Source organism: Panulirus ornatus, chromosome 73, assembly GCF_036320965.1.
Source record: "Panulirus ornatus isolate Po-2019 chromosome 73, ASM3632096v1, whole genome shotgun sequence".
NCBI lineage: Eukaryota > Metazoa > Arthropoda > Malacostraca > Decapoda > Palinuridae > Panulirus > Panulirus ornatus.
In genome coordinates this window covers 2,453,012-2,470,212 of record NC_092296.1, presented here as the reverse complement: position 1 = coordinate 2,470,212, position 17,201 = coordinate 2,453,012, and the positions used below count along the sequence as shown (strand labels likewise).

General features: G+C 36.6%; 1 protein-coding gene across 11 annotated transcripts in view; it reads left to right on the top strand.

The window, feature by feature from the left end:
• Pkn (serine/threonine-protein kinase N) overlaps nucleotides 1-17,201 on the top strand; it is a 418,274-nt gene that overhangs the window by 236,786 nt on the left and 164,287 nt on the right. For 6 of the 11 annotated variants that reach the window (XM_071661071.1, XM_071661070.1, XM_071661072.1 and 3 more), the window contains 7 exons: nucleotides 1,925-2,070; nucleotides 2,891-3,036; nucleotides 3,924-4,014; nucleotides 7,150-7,315; nucleotides 8,315-8,546; nucleotides 9,624-10,006; nucleotides 10,421-10,525. In XM_071661071.1, the coding sequence (XP_071517172.1) occupies nucleotides 1,925-2,070; nucleotides 2,891-3,036; nucleotides 3,924-4,014; nucleotides 7,150-7,315; nucleotides 8,315-8,546; nucleotides 9,624-10,006; nucleotides 10,421-10,525 (1,269 nt within the window). Of the gene's footprint in view, nucleotides 1-1,924; nucleotides 2,071-2,890; nucleotides 3,037-3,923; nucleotides 4,015-7,149; nucleotides 7,316-8,314; nucleotides 8,547-9,623; nucleotides 10,007-10,420; nucleotides 10,526-17,201 lie in introns of those variants that run through there. The other 5 variants (XR_011712615.1, XR_011712616.1, XR_011712614.1 and 2 more) reach the window with 2 other exon arrangements.

Below are 17,201 nucleotides of genomic sequence, written 5' to 3'. Positions count from 1 at the left end.
TTGCTCACAGTTGGCTTTTCATCTTCTGTCAAATACCACCAAAATTTTAGATATTGCCCATAGTATCCTTTACTCATATCATTTTGCCTCCCACTGCCTCTCTTGTTGTTTTTGTACCTCTCTTACAGCCACATGTTTATATATTGACTGTAGCCACCTTCACCCTTTTTCATTTTTGCCCATTCTCAGCCCATACCATTTTTGACTTCACTCAGTATCTCTGTTGACATTATAGCCAAAATCACTTTTGTCCAGAGTCTTTACCATTATTATTCCAGTTTTCATCACTGCTTTAGCACCACCGTACCTGATTTGTTTCTCCCCTCAGAAATCACATGCTGGTAACCAAGCACTGATGTCTTGTCCTAAATCACGAGCATACTTTCACTCATTTTTTGTGCACTGCCACCATTGTCGGTGATTTTTTCAACACTATGCTTGAAGGTGATCACACTAATTACTGTCTCCCTGTCAAAATATTACCTGCCATTATTATCTAGTCATAACCATGCATCTTATTTTTGCCCCCCATTTCCTGCTGCAATTGTCACTCTTCCCTTATCTCCATTACAGAATGTACCTGTTCCCCCAGAGTCACCACCTCCCTTGTCATGTTTATATATTGACTGTAGCCACCTTCACCCTTTTTCATTTTTGCCCATTCTCAGCCCATACCATTTTTGACTTCACTCAGTATCTCTGTTGACATTATGGCCAAAATCACTTTTGTCCAGAGTCTTTACCATTATTATTCCAGTTTCCATCACTGCTTTAGCACCACCGTACCTGATTTGTTTCTCCCCTCAGAAATCACATGCTGGTAACCAAGCACTGATGTCTTGTCCTAAATCACGAGCATACTTTCACTCATTTTTTGTGCACTGCCACCATTGTCGGTGATTTTTTCAACACTATGCTTGAAGGTGATCACACTAATTACTGTCTCCCTGTCAAAATATTACCTGCCATTATTATCTAGTCATAACCATGCATCTTATTTTTGCCCCCCATTTCCTGCTGCAATTGTCACTCTTCCCTTATCTCCATTACAGAATGTACCTGTTCCCCCAGAGTCACCACCTCCCTTGTCATTTAGTCCCCCCCCCCCCCCCCCCCCCCTCCACACACACACACACACACACACACACACTATATTTCTTTTCTTACCTATCGGATGCATTACTTCCGCAGATTCTTGTATACCTTTCCTTTTTGCCTCCAGTTTCGTATTCAACTTTTCCCATCAGTAATCACTGTACATGATCTTCCATGAATGCTGGACTAATGTTTAAGTTACATAGCATATATGATTATCTTTTCCTTCATGGCTTGTAAGAACTGCATAATCTTTGTCATGGTTTGTTTTTCAGTGAATATTTAGATGCTTTATGCTATTATTTTTCATGCTTTGCAATAACCTTAGATGCATAGCCATAGCTTGAAAGCTCATGTATATAGACCTTATGAAGCAAAAGTTATTAAAGATGCATAATTTTCATACTTCATGTCAATAGGTCCATGTATGTAATTTTGATTATCCAATTCTGGAAAGTAATTTTAGTTTATGTAAAGAAAAAAAAAAGATTATGCTTCTAAGAATTTTCAGTCATTGAAAAGTAGGACAATATAGATGAACCTTTAGTAGGTTTGAAATGAGTTAAGTAGACTTAGACCGAGTTCTTTAATGCATTTTTTTATTTGTTTATATAAATATTTTCCTTGTTTTGTAATGATATTCAGAGGAGCAAAAAACTTAAAGATTAGAATTGATTACTGTATGAGAACTTCGTAGTAGTTGGACATTTTTTCACACATATTGACAAAGGCTTAGAATATGATTGGTCTTTGTATGCAAAGAGTCTTGAATAGAAAATATTTTATTTAGGATGATATGAAAGATATGAAATGGTTGATAATATTGCAGGTGAAGCGGGAGTTGGAGAACTCATTATCAGCTTCTCCCTCTCCGGCCAACTATACAAGCCTCTATGATAAGGAGAACTACCCCAGTCGTCGCTCACAAGCTCTTCATAGTAAGGGAGCTGCCGTTACTGGCAAGTTAGAAGTAAGGTTAGTATCTTCTGTTCTTGTTTTGTTCTGTATGACTTTCTCATTATGTTGCTTTGTTAATTGTTTATAAAACTCAGAAAATTAAACTTCAGAGTATTAGAATAAACAGTAAACTGAACTGGCACAAATATAGAGGATAATACTTATTTATGAGAACTTAGGCCAAGATTTTTTCTTAAGTTAGGGCTAGCATGTAGCACTTTCTACATGCTAGACAACAACTGGTGCTTCAGACAGTCACTCATCCAAGTTTTAACCTGACTCACAGTTGCTTAACTTACCTGATTGGAAAAAAATAGTTTCTAGCAAGGTACGGCTTTTGGCATAGAATACGGTTCCTACTTATTAGTACATACGACAAACTTTTGCTTAGTGCTCACTGCATGTCCTGCTGGCTTAATAAAACTGTTTCCCTCTGTGGCTGCAGTCATTAAGTAATTGTCATACTAGGATTCATATGGGACTGACTTCAACCAGATACTTTTAGAAGGTTTTCTTTTGTATGTTTTTATGTAGTTGAAATCCTCTGCTCTTGTATTTATTTTCAAAAGAGAACTGAGGAAGGGGCCAGGGGAGGATTTTTTTTTTAAGAAAAAGAAGTTTTTTTTAATATTTTACATTGAGAAAGAGAGCACGTATGATGAGACTTTGGAGAAGGCAGGGCTAGGGATTATCTCTCACCACAGGAAAGTTGAGTTATGAAGACTGAGTTTCGTGAGTTACATGTTATCAAGTGTTATTTGTGAGATTGTTTGAGGAAGGGACTTTCCATGATCTGGCTTTGCATCTGGTATATATCTTTTGATAACACTTTTTCCAGATTAATTGGTGTTCAAGACCTCCTGGAGGATGTTCCAGGCCGGTCCCGCCGAGATTCCCACTCCGGACCCTCCGACCTCAAATCTTTTATGAAAGGCGTCACAGGAAAATCCTCAAAATCCTATTCCGTAAAGGATGAAATTTCAAGTAAGTTCAGTTGATAGGTCATTTTTAAGTACTGTGGTTCATCTCATTATTAGAAGTGTTTTATAGAGTGAGAATGATAGAGCAAAGTATATGTAAAAAGTTCTGGTATGTAATTTTTGATAAGTAGTTATAAAGGATTACATTTATCTATCCTTAGATATATGGACTTTTATTTTTTCTTAGTGGTTTTACTGCCTTAGGGAGATAGTGTTATACACAAATGAACAACATTACTTCTGCACACATGCACTCTTTGGTTGTCATATATATTGTACTGAAACCTTCTTGGTCTCCTCCTCCTACTTCCTCCCTCTACATCTTATACAAAAAAAACTTTTAGTCTGTCTTTCTTTCCTCCTCCTCCTTTATATATCCTCACACTAACCATAGACTCTACCCTTCTGAACATTCCCAAACCACTGTACCACTGCTTTTCAACTTAGTTTCACCTATAGCCTGAATGTCTCTGTCCCTCTTGTTGAACATAGCATTTATTCCTAACTTTTACTCATCCTGTGTACATCCATGGACATCACACCCAAGTCTGAGCCTTTGAGGAGAAATCTTAGCTTGCCCCCTCCCCTCTTTTTTTTTTTCTATCCCTGTCCCTGTTAGTCTACTCTTATATAGTACATGTTTTAGTAATGAAAGGAAAGTAAATGATTTCATTCTCTAATTGCTCTTTTGTTAAGTATGTTTAGTTTTGATGGTCTGTGTTGTTGCTGTGCCTTCATTTTTTTTTTTCATCTGTGTTGTCCACAACTTAAACTTGGTTATGAAAGCCTTTTTTTTCAGTGGGTATATGAAGATTTTTCCTCCAGTTTTCTGTAAGAGTGAAGTAGAATTGGATTCGTGTAGAATACTGAAAATGTGTACATTTTTTCCAGATGATGTTATGGCAGTACTAAAGTTAGATAATAATAAGGTTGTTGGCCAGACAAGCTGGAAACCCTGCTCTCAGTCAGCGTGGGACCAGAGGTAAGAATTACGTCCTTCATATTTTTGACAGTATTTACTTATAGATCAGATTTGAAGCTGGTTGACAGCATGAACCTTAGGGATATGTGAGACTAGTTCAAAAGAAAAAAGGGCAAGAAGAGTTTGGAGAAATGATGATTTTTTTGATACAAAAACGTTACATATTGCGGGTAAAGGTTAGATTGATATTTTTGTGTGTAACATGGACAGTGAGTACCAGGGTGGCCAGTAACGTGCACATGGTAAAGATTCTCCCCTCCAGAATGTTACCAAGGTAAGTGTATGAGTTGTAAAAAGAGAATTGATGTTAGGATTTGTCCTGATACAGAGATGAAATGAGATCAGTATAAAGTTAGATGTAGGAAGAGAATCAGTCTGGAGAGATTAGGCTAGGGCATTTAAAGTAAATATGTAGGTTTCATGGAAGATGGAAAAGAAGAATTCTGGGGGGGCAAGTGTTGTACAAAGCAAACAGAGACCTGTTTATGCTGCATTTTGAAAGGATTTTATGTTTGACTTACAGATCTCAAAACTATTAGTGTCCATTAAAGGGCTGCATTTTTTGACCAGCTCTTTATAACCATCTGATCCTGACAACACAACTTCCTCCTTTTATTGCTTTATATACCTTGTCCATGTGTTTATTCCCCTACTTCTGTATTTCTTTTCTTGTGAAATGCATTTTTCCAACTCCAAGCTCGTTTAATCTTTCATCCTTAAAGTCCTTTCTCAATTTTTTATTCTCCTTTTCTTTCAAGCATTGATGTTAAAGACTTCTACCCTCAAATCAGATGATAACAGAAAAAGAATATAGATGATAAAAGTAACTACCCGAAAATCACTGCAAGCACCTACCTGTTGGTTCCATCTTGTAAAAGATATACTGATGATAGTCACTGCTAGCATGCAGGATCCACTTTAATAAATCTTATGACAGGGAACCCTCAAATAAATCTTTTACTTTGGAATGCCTGAAAGAACAAAGGTTGCAAATTATTTAGTTTTTAATGAAGAAAGTGGAGCAGATTTTGCTGTGAACTGCACTGCATCTTGTATCTCAGTTCTATTTCTTACTTCAGAAATATTGAATGTCTCTGTGGTTCATGTGTTGCAGAATGAAGGAAGGAAGATTGATTAGTTTTCATATTCATGATTATTGGGTATTACTCCATAAAGATCTGACTGCCAACAGTGAATGAAAATAATCCACTTGATCAGTTTGTCTTTACAATCCAGATTAGATAGAATTAAGCAGAGCTCTTCCATTAGATCGACATAGTGGGAGTTGATATGATATCTTTCTGATCCATTTATTAACATTAGCATTGTCCAACTTACAGCTTTAAAAAAACATGTTTTGATTTATGTATAATATCAAAAAACTTTGATTGCACTCTTCTGGTGCAGAAGCTGACTATATCATTAAGCTCAGGTGTTATATGATACTCATTTGATTTAGGAGAAAAGTTTTTCCCAATGCAAAAACCTGCTGCTCCAGCTTAGAGGTCTACAGTTCCTTTGACCATATTTTAACCCCTAAAGGACCCAACCTATACTAGCTGTAGTTTTATTCATCTTCCTATCCTCATATGAATACAGAGAGCTTTATTGATATGCAGAGGTACCTTATGTTAGCACAGGAAAAAATCCTTGTGTCTTAGCTACTCTTGTAACATGTTGAGGGAAATTACGGCATTGGCATAAGCCGCACATAATGCAGTGGCTGATTAGTAATAATCTTTGGAACTCTGATTGTGATGATAGTTATTCAGTGCATGTTGAACTGCTAACTTTGGAAAAAGTTCTTTGTGCATCAGTAATCCATTGGTGGTGGCAGAGAAGAGACAATGATGTTCAAATCAGCTAAACTTAACAAACATGATAAGCTGAGCTCATGCTGCACACCAAATGTAACTGTCTGCACAGCAACAGATATGGATGATTTATTTGAATATCCCCATTTTATATTTAGACATTTTTCTCTCTTGTCATTAGATATGTTAGATGTTATGCCTCAAGCTAAGTACCATTATTGATTAATTTATGATCCATTAATTTTGTTCTCTTGAAAGGAGGTATTTCATGTACTGCATTTGTAAATTCACCAAAGCTAATGCTCCTGATCAAAATAGGGCACAATCACCATTTTGTTAACTTTCAATTTCCTATGCAATTTGTACAGTTAAAGAGTTTGAAATGATTTATGAGATTTGGTATGTCAAAATATAATCTGGTTCATTGACTAAATTGTATTGTGTGTTCCCAGCTCCTTGTCAGATTGCTTGTCTTAGTACACTGTTATTTTGAAAATAGTTTTTTCTTTATATTGTGTGGCAGTTTACTAAAATGATTAATGGATATCACCAATTTTTTGGCTAGCTTACCCTTTGATGCTTAGTTTATGCCTCTTCCGCTGTTCTGTGTACAGAAAATAAGATTTGCTGCAAGATGCATATTTTTTTATGCAGGAAGACTTCAATTTCCATATAAAGTTGTTGCCTTACCCTTCCCAGGAGTGGTTTTGTGTTTATTTGGACATCAGATATGTGAAGTTTACTTGGGGTGAATTGGTGAAGTATTGGTAGATATGTTATGGGGATGGGGATAACTGCCGATTCACATTGTGACCTTTTTTAATGACCGGTTTTCATTGTTTGCTTCAGTTTATTGTTGGATGAATTTAACATTTTCATGAACCAAATTATTAATTAATAAGTAAGTCAACTTTGGATAGCATAGTCATTTTGCTATTCAATTAAGGGACCTCTTAGTCATAGCTTGTGTCTTTGCATGTGGTCTTTGTCTAGTACAGCAAGATTATTCTCAAACAGTGAAAACCATATTATGTGAGAGAGTCCTGCTATGTGTACTGGCAGAATGATACAATGGAGAACAAAGACTATTCTTAAGAGACTTTTTCTGTAATTACTTTCTTCAGTAATAGTGTAACTACGTGACTGTACTTACAATTATATATCATTGATACATCTGTATGGAAGATGTACTGTTCTGCACAGTGATCTGTTCATTCTTGTGTTTCTAACATGAATACTTCATTTTCTCTTTTTGTATTACTTGTTTAGTTATACTTGCTATTGAATAACTCAATAATTGATTTTTTTTTTCACACCACAGATTTAGCATCGATTTAGACAAATCTAGAGATTTAGAAATAGACATCTACTGGCGAGACTGGCGGTCACTTTGTGCGGTAAAGTTCCTAAGGTTGGAGGAGTTCATCGATGACGTAAGACACGGTATGGCGCTTCAGCTAGAACCAAAGGGACTGCTGTTTGCTGAGGTAGGGTTTTCTTTTTAATCTGTATAGAGTTTTCGTGTACATCTCAATTGAGATGATAGCTGGCACTTTAGTAACTTTGCACTGTGTCACAATTGGTGTTTTTAGTTGCCAGCTTAGTATAGTTAACAACTGGCAGCACAAGAGACGTAGCTTAGTGGAATTTTCACTGATATACAGAGATCAGTTGCTTGTTTAGTATATATTGAATTATTGATATCAACCAAGTCTGTTGACTTGATAATTTTAGCGTTTGATGTATCACAGATCCATTAGTGAACTGATTGATCATGAGAATTTAAATACATTGCTTTTTTTGTATATTTTTTTGTACTTAATTGTTTTCCATGCCTTAGTGATGTATTATCAGTAACAAGCAACAGCCTTATTCATGCATCAGCACTCTGCTTTCATCTGTAATGTATCAAAAGTAGTGCCTACTGTACTGCAGTGATGATAATGTTTCTCAATTTCTGTTGCTGATTTTGGTACATGTAGGCTGTAATGAATGCAGTTACAATAAGGGAGAGTCTGGTAACACCTAAAGATATTATCAGAATGGCCATTTATGTTGTAAAATTTTTTTTATATTTTGATGAAGATATATGATAGTATAGTTAAAGGTATACCAAAAAGAGAAAGACTGTAAAAGAAAGATACAGATAAGAGAACAACTGAAACTGTGGGTTATTTTAGGTAAGGATGACAGGGAATGACTGATGAATCAGTTATCAACACTGAGGGTGTTTCTTGCTTGAAAAAGTGGAATTGTGAGTAGAGGCATTAACCTTACTTTAGAAAAAAATTAATGTATAAAGTGAATAAGAAGAAACATGGAAGACTATATTTACTTTATAATGCAAGAGATAATTTGAGGTTAAGCTACATGCATTTGATTAACCCCATGTACGTGGTAATAGAATTAAGGATGGTTGATAAATTGACTGCTTGACTTCATATTCTGTGAATTGATATCCATCAATTTTTATTTCTTCCCAACAGATCAAATTCCTAAATCCAATGATCTCACGCAAACCCAAGTTACAGCGACAGAAGAAATTGTTTATGCAAAAAGGAAAGGTGCCAAGACCAAATCAGATGAACATTAATGTTGCGGCGTGGGGGAGGCTCATCAAAAATATACAACCCAGTCATGAATCAATCCATCACTCCTTGTCTGGAGGACACACTTTACCCATTACCACGCCTAGTTCTGCTACTCCAGTAACTCCCGGTGAGTGAATTTAGATTTAAGAGTTGTCTTTTTGAGGAGTACCGTCCAAAAGATACAGATTATATTTGTTCAGGTTTGCTTGAAAAACTAGTGATTTATTCTTCTTAGGAATGATCATAACCAGATATATTAAATCATTAGATTTATACTTTGGAATAATCTTTCTATCAAGCTATCTATATCTGTGATTCCTTTTTCCTCTGGGAAATCCCATCAAAGGAGTGACCATGGCAAGAGTCTTCATTGATCCTTGTCCTTACATGTCTCCATAACATACAGGTGGTCAAAGTGAAGATCCACTTGGGACTTTTATTTTAGCTAATACCAGACAGTTTGTTTAACTTTTTCGGGACCCATGGGTCATTGAACGAAAGCTTCACATAGGGACTATTATTGTTGCTAATGTCAGACAGTTTTATCCTGCTTTTGTGGGGCCTATGAGTTGTCAGGCTAAAGTTTCACATGGGGACATTTATTTTAATTGACACCAGATGATTTTATTCAGCTTTTAAGGGGCCTATAGGTTTTATGCTAAAGCTTTACTTTAGAACTTTAAGTCTAGATGAAGTAAGATGATTTTATTCATCTTTGACAAGGCCCATGTTTTGTCAAACTAAAGCTTCACTTTGGGACATTTATTCTTATTTCCCTGCTCCAAGGTGTAATGTACCCCTGAAGCTACAATTACCTCAAAAAAGGTGTCCTGGGCTTGTATAATGATATCAGTATATATCAGTATGTATGATGTATCATTATATGATAATATCAGATATAATTTACAGATTTAATCTGTGATACATAAAAGCAAGAAAGTTGATAGATAGGATTCAAATTTTTCTACTTGCTTGTTATTTGTTTTATTTATTTGCTTTGTCGCTGTCTCCCGCGTTTGCGAGGTAGCGCAAGGAAACAGACGAAAGAAATGGCCCAACCCACCCCCATACACATGTATATACATACACGTCCACACACGCAAATATACATACCTATGCATCTTGCTTGTAAAATAGTTAATTGTAAAGAATTTTAAATGGTTTACATGTTAAATGTACTAAATCAATGATATTTTTTCAACAGGTCCTAGAGCACTTCCAACCCGTTTAGATTTTGATCACGAGAAGACTCCAGGAGAGGAGCGCCACTGCCGCCCACTGGCAGTGTCAGAGGTGCGGCCGCTCAACATTGGGGGTATCCCATCCCCCCCTTCTCCCCCTCTTATGGAAACCCCAACTTTGGCTCCCCCTCCACCATCCATTACCCATGGTGTTCCTTCACAATCCCAGCAGCTCCCTCCTGCACCTGCACTTGTGGCTGCTACTCACCATATATCCACATACCCCACCTCTCATGGCTCAGTTTACCACCCCACACCCAGCACGCCGTCCACACCTGCTCACCACAGTGTCTTCCCTGTCACACAGACTCCCACCATTCACCCTGCTCACTCCATCACTGTACAGGTAAGGTGATGGCCTGTTTAATTATCTTTCTGGAATGGAAATCAAGGGTTACTCATGTATCATTAATTTATCACTGTGGTTGATGTACATGAAGTATTGTTTTTCATATTTTCATATATTGTGGGAAAAGGTTTGTTGTTCTCATTTATCACTGCTGTTTTGCATTTCACTTATGCTTAGAAATGAGCCCTTCATTTCCGCACAATATTATTTTGAATGAAGACATGAATTATGGTTTTTTCAGATTTTCTTTAAACATCAAAGATGCACTAGCTATCATGGTTTAATGTTTAATGATTGTCATCTGGTCCTGTTATATGGTCCTAAATCAGTAAGTAATGTTTCCAGACTAAAAGTATCCTTCTTTTTTTTGTATTGATTTGACAAAGAATATTCTTTCCCCCTTTTTTTTAGGTAGCGAAACGGCCGACATCTACACCTCCACCACCACCCCCAAGGCCAAATTCTGGCACAGTCACCATCACCGTACCAGCTTCACCAGTAGAGCCTGATGTTAAGGTTAGTGGCTCTCAGGAGTTTCTTTTGATTGATTGTGCTTGAACTCGGGAATTTTGGTGTCATATTTTTAGATGATTTTTTTTTTTTATACAAGACTGCCTCTCTCCTGAGCATGATTTATCAGGAATAAGTGAACGTTAGCCTCATTTTCACATCCACTTTCTAACTGTTGTATATATCATATTGAAACCAGAGATAACAATCGATGTCCAAGCCCCATACACTATTCCATGGTTTACAATGACCACTTCATATGCCCAATGTCAGCCTGTGGACAGCATATCACCCCCCATATGCTATGCCATTGTTGCAAATTTTCTTTCTCAAGTTGACTTCCTCATCCCACTACTTACTTTCTTTTCTCATACATAGATATTCCACCTTCTGCATGCCACATATTTTACCCCCACACCTCCCTTCCACTCCCTCTTTTCATTTAATTTCACCCTATGCCACTTTTCACTCAATCTCTTTTGGTATCTCTACACATGGGCCTCTTGTCCATGCTTCGTACTTTCACCACACCTTTTACCTTAGTCATTTCATTTCTTACCAGAGCCACTGCAAAGTTTCACACTTGCTTCCAAAAGAAAGAATGAGAAGCCCCACGTTTTGCCTGTCTCATTGGGTTCGCATTCAACAACTCTCTTTTGCATATCTGTCATTTAGTACATTATATTAGTGATGCCCATCATCACTGCAACACTCACCCATAATGAAAGGTGTTGGGCAGAGTGATTGGTTACCTCACTGAGATCTGCAGGTAAGAGAAGAATGTTGCATCTAGATGTAAGGTAGAGAAAGGCTGGCATGTTGGAAAGAAATAGGCAATCTTGGTATCATGTAATTTTAGATTGAAAAGATTTGAAGCTGTAAAGGAGTGTTGTGAGTGATGATCAGTGAAGATATCAGTAGAAAAACAGAAGCTGAGATGTGAGTAATGGATGGGAGAAAGGTTGGTTGTATTTTAAGAACCATAGGAATTGTGAAGGAGTTGGTTGTGGTGGGGACATGCCTGTTTGAAGATGATATTATGTTATTTGCTGAGAATGAAGGGGAGTTGGAGAAGGTTGTGTGTGTTTTGTGGTGAGTGTACGCATAGGCAATTGAAGGTAAATGGAAGTAAAGTAACCATGTTTGAAAGGAAACTTGGTGAAAGTATAGATTTTGCAAAGTCCTAAAGAGTGGGAAAAGAAGTATACTAAACTGTGTTATAGTTTTTTTCTTTTTTTTTTTTTTGAGGGGGGGTCTGAAAGAGATGACAGAATTTAAATATGTGGGATCTATCTTGGCTAAGTTTGGTGATATGGAAGGACTGATAAGGGATACAACAGGGTACAGGAGTCATTGGGTCCCCTAATAGAAATTTGTATATTTGTATATTTGTTTATTTGAGAGGAGCATGTGGTGCAAGTGGTTGGAATAAAGAAAGCAATGAGATGGTGTATGAGAGATTTGCTTTGGCAAGGAATGCAAAGGAGATGACTTGCAGAGTGGTAAAGAATGGCAAAGAAAGCAAGATGGGGAATGTACAAAGTGAGTGTATGATAATATGATTGAAGGGGTTGGTGTGAAAAAAAGACACCAGTGACATGGGGAAATAGAGTGGAACAGTAATGGAGTATGAGAAATGGAGGAAGAATGCTTGGAATGGTGTATACATGATAATAATTTTTTGTACGAGAATGGCTGAATAGACAGAGATCTCACCTCATGACTCAGCTTAGTGTCTTTGGTGATTGATTTTGAAGCTCAGATGATTTGGATGAATGGTCCACTTAATTTCATGAGGCACAAGTTAAGCATGTTGTTTTTCATGTATTTTGAATTTCTCATTTCCATATCACTCTTTTAGCAGGATGATATTAGCAAAACATTCTTTAAGGAATGTAGAAATGTCTGTTCTTATACATGAAGTACATCATTGCAAAATTATAGCAGGTGACTAGTATTGCACTCTCTTGAGAATTCATACAGGTTTATATCTGAACACTGATATGTATTATGGTGATGGCAGGTAAGTAATTATTTTTGAGCTTGTTAATGATAATTTTCCCTGAAGACTGATGAGAAAGGGTACTCCCCATGTATCTCCTTATTGGTGTTGAAGGCAGCCAAAAGGGGCTGGAGGAGGAACTCAGAAATCTTCCCTTCCACATAACTTTCCAAAAGAGGGAACAGGGAGCCAAGTGAGAATTTTTCTCAAAAAGCCCAGGTTATTTGTTCCTGACTAGTTTTGTCTTTCTGCAGAGAAAAATAGCATGATTAATTGAGCATGATGAGCATTGCTTAGTGGCAGACTTGTAGTAACTCTCTTGAAAAACAATGCAGATTAGAATTTAGAAAGAAAACAAGGAAAATAATGACACTTTCTGCATTGCAACAAAGTAGGGAATTAAAGAAAATTAATTAGGACTAAAAGTTTTGTAATAAGGAAGAAAGACTGATTTTAATGACCAGAATTACATGAATTTTATCAAAAGAAAAAGATTTGAGAAATATGAGATATTTTAATGTTTTGCCCTTTGAAATGAGAAGTAAGATATTTCAGTGAGAAGTCTGCTTGGAGTAAAAACTGAAACCATTAGGGAAAGAATAGGCAAGTTGGTAAAAATGGTCCTGGATAAACCCAACATTGACAACCATGCAACATGCATTGTAGCAGATAATAACTACATTGAAAAGGCAGCATATGTGGTGAATTATCCCTATGTATATGCAAAATCTCGTCATAGATATTTATTGGTAGTTTGTTACATTCTCTTTGTCTTCCTTCCTTTCCTTTTCACCCCCCTTCCTTTTAAGTTTGTAACTCTCTCGCCTTGATGCTTGACATGGTGGCCATGGGCCTCTTGATTAACCTTCAGCAGTTGACCAATATACTGCAGTGGACAGGTTTTTGCAACCAGCATCCATATAAGGTGATCTAGGATATGCTTACCTATAGTTCCATGGAGGTTATGTTTTTGATGCTTAATTACACATTTGATTAGAGAGGGGAGTAAAGAGCATGGCTTTAGGCAATAATGGGTTGATCAGTGTTATAGTTGCTGCATGGATAGGTGGTTATAACAGCTGAGATTTAAGCCTGTAGTACTGACCCCAAAATGAAATGAAGTAACACTGGGGATTAACATTAATTTACATTGTTGAGATGAGGATGATGATGCCATGTCATGATTTTTTATGTTGGTATCATTAGAGATGGCCGAGATCCTTGGCAAACATGTTTCCATATAAAGAAACCTGAATCTCTCATAGAACAGAATCCACATTTTACATAGATGTTATCCCTGTGTCTTGTGGTAAATGGCCAAGGTGCTCCAGAGGAACTAAAAGACGTCTGATTAAATTGTGGAGGTTTTTAGGTCATAGATTAAGGTTGAAAGATGACATTTACTGGGGATGGGTTGGGGTTTGGGGGTCAAAACCATAAATGAGGATCATAAGTGCTTTACTGACACATTTTCTTGTTTTAAAAATTTCTTTGAGAATTGGAAATACACCTTAATCTGAACAGAATTTTAAGAGATGGTAGCATAATGGGAACCAGGAATCTGAAACTTTGCTTGATATTGGAACATTCATATCATTGTTTTAATTCTGATGCTGATGATGTAATTTTGATTTGGTTTTGAAGAACAGAACTATGTGTACTGTTGGGTATGGTGTAAGATTCAGTAAAAGTTGTTTGAAAATGAGGGAAGGTACAGCAAAATAATGAAAGGAAATATTGTACTGTGATTTTGCAATTTAGTCATTCATGATATGTGTGTATTGAACTCATTTGGGTTTGTTTTATTCCATATGAGTAAATGAATAACATTTTCTGAAAGCTATGGATTTTTAGTAGGGTTTTCAGAAATTGTATAGGATCACCAGTACATAATGATGACTGTTGCTGGTTTAGACTCCAATTGTGTTTCATGTAAAGGTTTAGGGGAGCATACTTGGTTTGTTATGGTTTCTATTCCTGTTGATTTTTGCATAATTTGATACAGATGTTCAGTAGTTAATTTTGTTTTATCTGTGGTGTTTCTAAGATTTGTTATCAATGAAATTCAGAACTGATTTGCTTTAAGATTGAAGAATTAGGCAGCCTTGATGGCATTGATATATCATGAATTATGCTTATATGTGTGTAATGAAGTATATAATTTTTCTAACTTTTCAAACATTAAGTTAGATGTATAATAATGACAGACTTAAAGAGTAATTGTACACATGTTTTGTGATATAATTAAGGCACTGTAAAACTAAGTTTTGAGACTTAGCATGCGTATTTCATTTAGAGCAAGGAAAGTCCATTTTGGTTTTCATGTCAGAAGGTCACTTCCACAGTCATAAATTGTTAACTTTTGTTAAGACTTGGCCCATATGCTTCCATTGGGGTAGGGCTGGTCCTAGTTGATTTTGAGGTCAAATTTTTAAAGGTCAGGGTCACTGCCATGCTTTTTGAATCAAAGAGCATGAGTCTGGTGCCTGCCTATGTAACAGTAACACGAACTTATCATCTGACAACCCCTTTGCCACCATCAGTACCAACTGTCAGCACTTCTGCTGCCCTGTTTGTTAGTACCACTACTACCATCTCTTCCACACTCTTTGCTGCCATCACTACCACCTTTTCCAGTGTCACCACTAGCTAGCTGTCACTTTTGCCATCCCTTTTCCACCACCAACCTTGCCACCCTACCTTCTACATCTTCTGATGTCATCGTGCCACCCATTCTCTCACCTGTGCCATTACCTGTACTATTAATTAGGACACTACACCTTTCACCACCTCTGCCTCCACCCATGCCATCACGTTTGCTACCATCTCTACCAATGTCACCCCTTGATTGTCTGTGGCAGGAAGGATGTCAAAGGAATTCAATTAATCTCTACAAAATAAAGTTTTTGGGGCGTCTTTTGTAAGTAGCTTTTCAGTTCATTCGTCCATCCATAATTTAGTTTTTAGAGGATTGCTCAAAATGCTTTGTCTGGTTGCACTACAGTGTGATGCCAAGACACTTTTGTAGGAAATCAAAGAGCACTGTTGATATTTGTGTCAATGTTTGGAGGTCAAGGTCACTGTTGCCATTGATTTGATCCGAAGATAACTTTTTTTAGATAATTCAAGTTCATTTAAGTGAATTCCATTGACACTTTGCTTCGACTATTCCCATAGGACAAGGTAGGTTAATTCCATCAACACTTCTTTGATGATTCCAATAGGACAAGACAAATTCCCATTGATGTTTAGTCTCAAGGTCAGAAGTCAAGGTTGCTTTGTATTGTAAGGAAAATGAAAAATTTAAAAGTTAGCAGGGCCTTAGTTACTGATAACATTCACTGAAAATTGTAGTTATCGTTAATACTTATTGAACAGAGCGAAGAATGTAGAATCATTTTGTTAAAGTTCTTCAGTACATGCATGAGCATTCATTTCTGGACCTCTGTTTTTATAATGGACAGTGAATCAGCAGAAGCCTCTGTGGCCAGTCTTTCCTTGGCAACTTACTGTGAGGGACAAGTTATGAGACAATGCCTGTTTGTTAAGAAATCTCCTATTCTGAAAAGAATTTAGGGATAAGTGATCTTTGATGTTACAGCTCATTTGTAGGATAGGTACAAAGAGTGGGTGTTTTTTCTTTCTTTTTTTTTCTTTTTTTTTTTTTTACAATCCACCCGTAAATCCAGTTATGAAGGATGGGTGGCCAGCTACATGGTGACAGCTAACTTTACATGAAGAGCAATTTGCATGTAGCACTGATTTAAAGAAGTGATCTGGTGGGGCAACTCTGAGTTAGATTGATTGACTTAGTTTGACCTTTAATTCCTTTGAAATTGAAGCAGGCAAGAAACCACTTTTGTTTTTTTCATTATAAATGTTAGAGCATTATTTCAGTGGAATGTTGAGCACGTGGATGTGAAAAAGACTTTAGTCTTGATTTTCACTGGAGTGTGACAGGAATGTCACTGTGTCTTGTTTCACAAGGCTGTTTTTCTGGTCAGTCAGTATTTTAGTTTTGTATAGGCAGTATCAGCCATCATTTTTTGTTCCATTACTACCTTCAGTTTTTGGCAGAAATAATGAGCGTAATAACTTCATAAAAACAAAGACTCTACATATGCTTCAGTTATTCATAACATTTCATTTTATTTCTTTATTCCTAGGTACTTTTTTTTTATATTTTTTTGCCTTCAAGTTGCTAATATGAATTAGTAATGACTTTAACCTTACTGATAAGATAGGTATATATATATCAAGTAAGTGTGGTCATTGGACTGCAACACTCCTACCAAGGGTGTTTTATTGGACTTTGATCCTATGTAAATTCATGTTGAGTAAGAAGGTCTTGAAACTGAAGAGCTAATGGGGATGATGGGAAGTTTTGATGGTAATTGATGGTATGTGTGTTGGTAAAGTCTTATGGGGTTGACTGCAATATTGTGTTGTTGGTGAAGGTGTTCGTAGAAATTTACATATTAAGTCGTGTAAATTTGTAGATGCCATATGAGCATGCTTCTTTGTGTTAGGGAGTGTTATACTTTTTGCAAGCTGTTATTTTCTTAGAAGGATTTATGAAAACGTTTTCATCACCTACAGAGTTGCCCCCAGAAATCGGTCATATCATGGCCATTCATGATTTTCACTCATTACTTGCTACTAGATAGACACAGTGCCCTT